The sequence below is a fragment of the Solanum dulcamara genome, chromosome 12 (genome assembly GCF_947179165.1).
Source record: "Solanum dulcamara chromosome 12, daSolDulc1.2, whole genome shotgun sequence".
Lineage (NCBI taxonomy): Eukaryota > Viridiplantae > Streptophyta > Magnoliopsida > Solanales > Solanaceae > Solanum > Solanum dulcamara.
This window is the reverse complement of record NC_077248.1, coordinates 65386737-65394619: the sequence shown is the minus strand read 5'-3', so window position 1 is coordinate 65394619 and position 7883 is coordinate 65386737. Positions and strand designations below refer to the sequence as shown.

Here is a 7883-nt window from a genome sequence, read left to right as displayed (position 1 = left end):
ATCTATAGATCGCAATGGGTTATAATGGTAGAAGGAAAGGGAGGGGGGGGGGTTGGATGACCATGATGTCCGAATCAACTTTCATACGCCTTGACTAATTCCACGGAATACCTGCAACCTTCAACCAACCAACATGTACCAAGTAACTCCGCCCACCAAGACGAGGACAGATGGAAAGAATCACGTTTGATCAACGCATTTATCCAACATCTGAATTACGTTTTAAACAAAAATCTCTGAACTTATGCCAAAGAAATTAGATACTACACAACTTAAACCAAATAAGTTAATTTCTACGGAACTTATGCCAAACAAGACAAATATTCTCTAAACTTATATGCTTTGCAAAATAAAGTCATAGATAAGAGTACTTAGGCCGGTAAAATTTTCATTAAATAAACAGCAAATGCAAATATTAAAGACCACCCCGGGAAAAAAACTTGAAAACAACTTTCCAGAAAATAAATATGAAATAAATGTATACATCAAAGTGTCAAAATTGATGCATGCTAATTTACAAAAAAGAATTGCTTGCAATAAAGCTACAAGTATCTCAGATATTGAGAGTTGTTTTGAATTTTCAATTGGAGCATATTTTTATACGCCAATTCTCCTAAAACAAATCAAGCACAAGAAAGTTTTCTGAACGTAACGATTCGTTTGGAAACAGTGGCACGAGCCCAGAAAGAATGGTGGAACATTTGATACCAGATAGATGCATCCGTCTTGCTGTCAGCTCAGAGCTTTCACCATAGCTATTTCGCGAGCACTTTTCATGAAATCGTTACATTGGTTAACTGGAACATAACTGCGTAAGAATTCACAACTAGCATGCCAATTCATCAGCTACTAGAGGAGGAATAAAAGAGCAGCCTTGCAGTGTCTGCTCAAAGATATGCCCTACCTTAAGCAACTTCTCCTGCATTCAATTTAGTATGTAAAATATGAAGAACTTTAGAAACAAACAAGCAAGCGCACTTTGGAGGATACAACAACATTTTTGGAGAGTTCGAGCAACATAGCTAGAAACCATGTGAGACAAGATTAAAATGATTTTAAAAATCTCTTCAGAATATAGACAAACTTTACCTGTGACGCTTTCATTATTTATTTAATCGTTATTTGTTATTAGTCTTTATTTATTTGTATTTATTTGTTATCTATTTGTTATTTGTTTGTTGTTTTTCTCATAAAGCTTTTAATTTTCTATTCTTATCTAACATTTTTTTATGCATTTATGCTTTTACTGAGCCGAGGGTCTCCAGGAAACAGCCGTCCTACCTTGGTAGGAGTAAGGTCTGCGTACATTCTACCCTCCCCAGACCCCATGTTGTGGGATTTCACTGGGTTGTTGTTGTTGTTGTTGTTGTTGTAATATAGACAAACATATCCTTCACTGCACTCTAAACTCCTTGGTGTTTTCATTTCCTTTCTAATTATATTCTACTTCAGTTTTGCTAGCATTAAATTTGAACGCTTGGTGCTTTCATAGTTTCCATTTTTCTTTTTTACAGTCATACAAAAAGCGAATATATTCCACACCTCTTTTAAAGATGCTCCAGTTTAACTCGATTCCATTTTCAAGCTAAGTAGCTTTATCACCCCTCTTTTACAGATCTTTCTAACTTTTCTCAAAAGAGATATCTAGATAACTCAAACTATCCCACACTCAAATATCCTTTTTTTTGCTTAACACTGGAAATAGTTGGAGTACTGAAACTCACCTCTTCAAATGCAGCACCAATCATCTGAATACCAACGGGAAGGAACACATCACTGCTATCAACAAACCCACAAGGGAGAACTAATGCTGGAAGACCAGCTAAGTTGACATTGACCTGCCGATGATAAAAATAATCATCAATTGAAGAGACCAGAAAATAGACTGAACAAGTTCATCATCATCTGAATAGAAGGGAAAATAAGAAAGAAAATCACCAAGAGAAATGTAAGAAGCAAAAAGAAAAACTACTTACAGTCATAATATCACCAGCATACATTGACAACGGATCGTTCTTCTTTTCACCTGTAAATTTCACATGTCATAGTGAGAGTTAGCATCGCCTTTCAATAGAAGGATCTTGGGACAAAAAAGGTATTTAAGCAAGACTGCAAAGTAGATTCATCAGTAAACGCGAAAGCTAAAAGAAGTGTACCAATTTTGTAAGCTGCTGATGGTGCAGCAGGTGAAATCAAAATATCGTTCTCATCTAATGCTGCCTTGAAGCTTTCCCTTACCAAAGTCCTAACCTGGAACAGACTCACTCTTTAACATCTTGAAGAATTAAGATAAGCAAGAACTTATCAAAGCACTCGTAAATTGGGGTTACGTAACTCATTAAAATGTGAATCATTGTGAGATGATGAGAGTAGCAAAAAGTCTAATAGATGGATCAACCAAACAGTTAGTTCTAACTGCCACATAGACACATGATCCAAACTCAGCTTGACAAATTTTTTGGATCTAGAACTTAACGGTTAAGAGACACAATGAATAACTGACGTGAAGAATGTCTTGTATAATCATTTATCCAGAGATATAAAAGAGAATCATTGAAGTGATTGAATATTTACTTAGTTCTGATTGGCTTATATTAGTATCAAGTATCTAAAGATGCATGAGAATATCAAGAAAGCGTTTGCACTTTTAACTCTAATAGCTATGAGGACTTGGACTATTCTGAGGACATAGATGTACAACCTGCTGGGCTCGCTTGTAATATGCATCATAATAACCAGCAGACAGAGCATATGTCCCCATTAGGATTCTCATTTTCACCTGAAAAAATATTTAATACAGTCAGTCCAATAGTTCTTTTTGACCATGTGTTGGGGCCAGCTTGCATGCAAAGATTATGAGAAAGGGAAGCAGGAGACCCCTTTTAGATGTAACAATTATAGAACTACTTTACACAGAATTTTTTTTTCCCTTAGTACCTCAGAACCTAAGCCTCCGGCACGGGATTCCCCATATAGGGAGTTCAGCTCATCAGCAACAACTTGTTTCCCATACCTGCATTTTTGACACCACATTATTCCTTGGCTCTTCATAAAAAATTGAGCAAACATTATGAGGTTTAACATTTTGAAAGTTTATTGACAGTTTATCGTTACTAATGTAAGGCAGTCTCCGCAATTACATCTTCTGTCTAAATTATGGTTGGTTCTCTTAGCAAAATGGCAGTAAATTCTTCGCTCTTGCAACTAGTATGGAGTAATTAAAAGAATATATCCATCCGAACTCATCATGGGTACTCCCCACTGCTTTCTATTCTCTTTAAATGGTTGGAATTAACAAGAAATTACTTAGTTATCCTCCTTCAATTTAGCTACCAAAACTGAGGGTTAGAGCTGAGGAATCCTAAGAAATATCAGAAGTGAAGATGGTACTATTGTTATGTACTTGTATTTTTTTGATAATGGTACAGTATATTCATCAGCATAAAAGCTATGCTGGTAGCCAAATATACAAATATCCAAAGAGTTCATCTATCATTTTCTAGGATTATGTTTATATTTGCTCTGAGGAATGGAAAGGAAAGGTCAGATGCAAAAAATAAAATCTCCGCTGCATTTTCTGAGAATTTATATATATATATATATATATATATATATATATATATATATATAGTTTGAGAATAATTCTTCGCTCCATTACCTGACACCATCATAACGGGACAAATTCGAAGAAGATTCAGATGAAGCCAGGATATAGTAAGCTGGCAATCCAAGAGAGAAGGATGGCAAAGAGACCTGCAAAAAACAAAATTCCAAATAATTCAAATAAGGAATGCCAAAGAATATGGTAAAGTCAACACGAGGGTCATAAATACTGAAAATGAAGAATACCTCACTGACAGTGCATCCAAGATCTTCAAGATGACTAGCAGCACCACGGATTGAAGAAATTACGTCCGGGTCAACACCATCTTCAATGGTTTCACGGATTAGACCAACTCTCAGTCCTTTCAGAGGTTTGCAGTCCAAATGATCTCTTGCAATAAATTGGGAAGCAAAGTCGGGAACTTCCTGAAAAGTAATGTTGTCAAATAATTAAAGCAAACCTATAAATATATACCACTAGCAGACAATATATAAAAGGAAATGCGAACAAACTCTCATTAGACTTGAATCGGATCATATTACGCCACCCCAGCTACTCATTTTTTCATTATTGATGTCAAAAGATAGCACTAAGAAAGTTCTGTATTTCAAAAAGTACGCAAAACAGAACCCAAAAAGTGCAAAGCTCTCTTGTTTGAGTCCGTTGGACTCCCCATCCTTGCATTCGATCTCTCTTCGAGTCAACCTCTATCAAGTAGTTGAAAGGGAAGCTAATATTGTTGGGTTAAAATCCATGAGCAGTAGCAGGTCGCAGGGGCAGTCCCAAAGGACTAAGAAATTGGGATTTTGGACTTAGAAGAGTCCAATTTGAACATAGCGGCAGCAACAGAAGCAGAAATGAGCCAGAGAATGCCCCTTTCTCTTCAGTTCTTTACTTTAATTAGTTCTTTATTTTATTATGAGTTAATAATATTGTTGCTAACTCTAACATTTATTTTTGTTAACTTAGATGAATCCCCAACGTTTTGGGTCTTCAATGGTTGAAAAAAAAGAACAATAAAAAAATGTAAAGCTCTGACCATCTATACAAAAGATTCAATGAATTGTAACAGGGTCTCAGTATCATCAATCCGTTCTAATATACACCAACAAGCAATCAGCAGGTAAGGTACTAGCCCAACCTGCCCAGCCACTCACTAATAACATAGAACTAACTCTCTGGCATTGTATGTCAATCTTCTTCGTATTCATTCTGAACATAGCAGATCAACTGTGTCAAAATGAACAGAACTTGATAGAGATGATATTCTCTTCCTCTTTTTAAAATAGAAAAATGATCTAGGAGGAGTCATGAAGTACAGCAAGAAAAGTGCTTGTACAGACTAAAAATAGAACTTGGAAGAATGTCATTGTTAATAAATATGGGAAAAACGAGTTCTAGAAACCAAAAACTGTTAGCTCTCCTCATAAAGTTTTAAAAGAAGGAAAATTTACTGAGATGGGTCCTTTCCTGCAGAAACATCAGGAGGTGAAGTCAATTGAACATCAGGAGGATTCTCAGATACGGTGATGGATTGTTCTCTGGTACGTCATGTTATAACTTGTTGCAGGAAAGTTGTGGGAATGTTGATAAACACTGGCCTTGGAAAATATTATGGAAGACCATAGCACCACCCAAAGTGCCCATGATGCACGTCTTACTCAAGTCTCAAAATATGTCGCAGAGAAAAGGAATCAGCTGATGCACCAGATACCTTTTTTTGGGGTGAAAACTCTTCTGAAGCAGTGAGCAACTTATTTTTGCATTGTGATCAGATAGGCAGATTTGGACTTTATTTTTTGAAAATGTTTTTGGTGTTTATTGGGTGATGCCACAGAGGTTTAGAAGCCTCTTATGCAGCTGACTGCTGACACACACAGACCATCAGAAAGAGACAGAAAAAGATGTGGAAGACCATTCCCCGTTGCATTACATGGACAGTACAGCTAGAAAGGAGTAGTACATGTTTTGATGGAAAGAAAGACTCAATTGTTACTCCTTCCGTCTCAATTTATTAAGGCACGAAATTTTTAAGAAAAATGAAATTTGTAAGTTAAAAGAAGTTATAGATATTTATTTAACTATAAATTATCTTTTATTGCCTGTCTAAATATAGATGCATTCAGAACTTAGTGTTTTGGTTGAAAGAATAAATTGTTAACTAGTATGATAAGCTATGGACTTGTTTGATCCCCTTATGAGGTAGGATTGAACAAATCCATTATTTTGTACTGGATTTAGTACTTTCTTGGAGCTTGTTGAAGAATTCACGACCTTATCAGAAAGGAAAAAAAAACTTGTATAGGAAGCTTACTTTCTTGTTACTTGTTGCGTCAAACTTGTCGTGACCAGAAATTGCATGAAGGAGAATGCCTGCATCGGCAACTGATGAGCCAAAACAACCAATAACATCTAGAGATGAAGCATATGCCACAAGTCCGTATCTGGAGACACGCCCATATGTTGGCTTCAGACCAACAACACCACAGAAAGATGCCGGTTGCCTAACACTTCCACCAGTATCACTTCCCAATGATACCATACATTGTCTAGCAGAAACAGCAGCAGCTGAGCCCCCAGATGAACCACCTGGTACCCGGGACAAATCCCAAGGATTTGCTGTCACCTAATAATACCAAGATGCATCACCTGAGTAAACCATGTTAAGTTACAAACTGGACTCGTTTGAACAGATTCTTTAACTACACTTATGCCATACATTACTCACATATTCAACATGGTAGGGCATTCACTCTATCCCTTCTAATGCATACACCTAGATATATTCAATTCAGAATCCCCAAATAAATGAGGCTGGAGAGATAAAGATGGAAACTTTATTTCCATTAAACAGGAAAAATGAAAACTTGAAATTGTTTTTGCCCACAAATTAGAATTTAAGTTATTTCCCTAACTCAAGTCCATAAGCAGACCTTAAGCCGCCGGACAAGAAAATATTCAAGCACAACTATTTTTTTTCCATACGCAGGGGACACTTGTGCGCACCTTAATTACGACTAATTCCAGGGTACCTGTTACCTCCCACCTACGTATCAGGTAACTCTAACCATCAAGGCTTGGACAAACATAAAGAACCCGTTAGGATTCAAACCTGAGACCTCCTGATTCTCAACCCACTTCATTGAACACTAGGCTACTCAACTTGTTGCAAACTGTAAAACAGTCCACACAGAAGATTCAAAATTTCATGTTCGCCCAATTTCAAAGTATAACTCATGTGCATTTCGAGAAACATGGGGCTCGCTAAGTTTGATGAATAATCAAAAGATATCCCAGCACAGAATTCTGCTTTAGTCAATACAATGTTTTGCTTTTGAGTATAGAACTTTGCATTACCAATTCAAATTCCTATCGGAATCATTATCATACATATCTAGTCCATAAACTATACAACCCTTAATGCATTTCGAAAATGTCAACCAAAATAAAATCTTGGGAATACTCATTTCTTCTGTAAATAACAATTCCTAAACTCGAAGCAAAATGAGAAAAAAACACACACACACACACCTGATAAGCAGAGCCTTCAGTAGTACTCCCCATACCAAATTCATCCATATTCGTTTTCCCAATAACAATGGCACCACACTTTTTCATCTTCCCAACAGCAGTAGCATCAAAAGGGGGTCGATAATTTTCCAAAATCTTTGACCCTGCAGTTGATGGCATATCAAAAGTACAAATATTATCCTTAACCCCAACCAAAACCCCAGCAAGAGGACCTAATTCCTCATTCTCCGCAATCTTCCTATCAATCTCCTCAGCTTCCTTCAATACAACTTCGGATACATACAGAAAGCTCTTGAGGTGGGGTTCGGTATTGCGTAACCGGTTCAAGAATGTTCCGGCGAGATCAACGGCTGAGATTTCACGGGATAAAAGGGATTTACGGATTGTGAGGATTTGGGAAAGTGGGGGTGGGGAGGGGGTGGGGTGGGTGTGGAGGCATTTGAGAGAGAAGGATTGGAAACGGAGAAGACGAGGAGTTTGAACTGAAGATAGCATTTCCAGTGTGCTAATGGTGAGTGAAGGAGATGAAGATTTTTCTTTTAACAGGGTTTATCCATTTTAAGGAGGGGATTGTTTGGTTGGGTGGGTTGGGCTTTGATATCGAATTATCATATTAAAATTAATTTTTTTATACGAAAAAAAGATTAAAAATATTTTTAAATTATTTAAAATAAATAAAAATATTCTTCGTTTATAGTTTGATCTAAAAATATCTTAGTTGTCAATATTTTTGTCCAGAAATATCCTT

The 7883-nt window shown here is 36.6% G+C and overlaps 1 protein-coding gene across 2 annotated transcripts; it reads right to left on the bottom strand.

Annotated features, from left to right (window-relative positions):
* Positions 1–440: 440 nt before the first annotated feature.
* On the bottom strand, positions 441–7708 carry LOC129876972 (glutamyl-tRNA(Gln) amidotransferase subunit A, chloroplastic/mitochondrial). Of its 2 annotated transcripts, XM_055952446.1 has the most exons (10): positions 7136–7708; positions 5919–6230; positions 3850–4029; positions 3659–3753; positions 2938–3013; positions 2702–2779; positions 2157–2250; positions 1977–2026; positions 1725–1838; positions 441–919 (listed from the first exon to the last, which is right to left on the bottom strand). In XM_055952446.1, exons 1-10 carry the CDS (start codon positions 7628–7630, stop codon positions 827–829), a joined length of 1587 nt encoding a protein of 528 aa, XP_055808421.1. In that variant the 5' UTR covers positions 7631–7708; the 3' UTR covers positions 441–826. The 2 variants fall into 2 exon arrangements, with proteins under 2 accessions (XP_055808421.1, XP_055808422.1); XM_055952447.1 differs by lacking the exon at positions 5919–6230.
* Positions 7709–7883: the final 175 nt, after the last annotated feature.

Bases quoted from the DNA above. Each gene is read 5' to 3' on its own strand.
- LOC129876972 (XM_055952446.1), bottom strand. From the start codon at position 7,630: ATGCTATCTTCAGTTCAAACTCCTCGTCTTCTCCGTTTCCAATCCTTC. The intron at 3,754-3,849 runs GTATTCTTCATT...TGTTTTTTGCAG, and splicing joins TTGGATGCACTGTCAGTGAG to GTCTCTTTGCCATCCTTCTC. The intron at 2,027-2,156 runs GTACACTTCTTT...TGAAATTTACAG, and splicing joins ATCAGCAGCTTACAAAATTG to GTGAAAAGAAGAACGATCCG.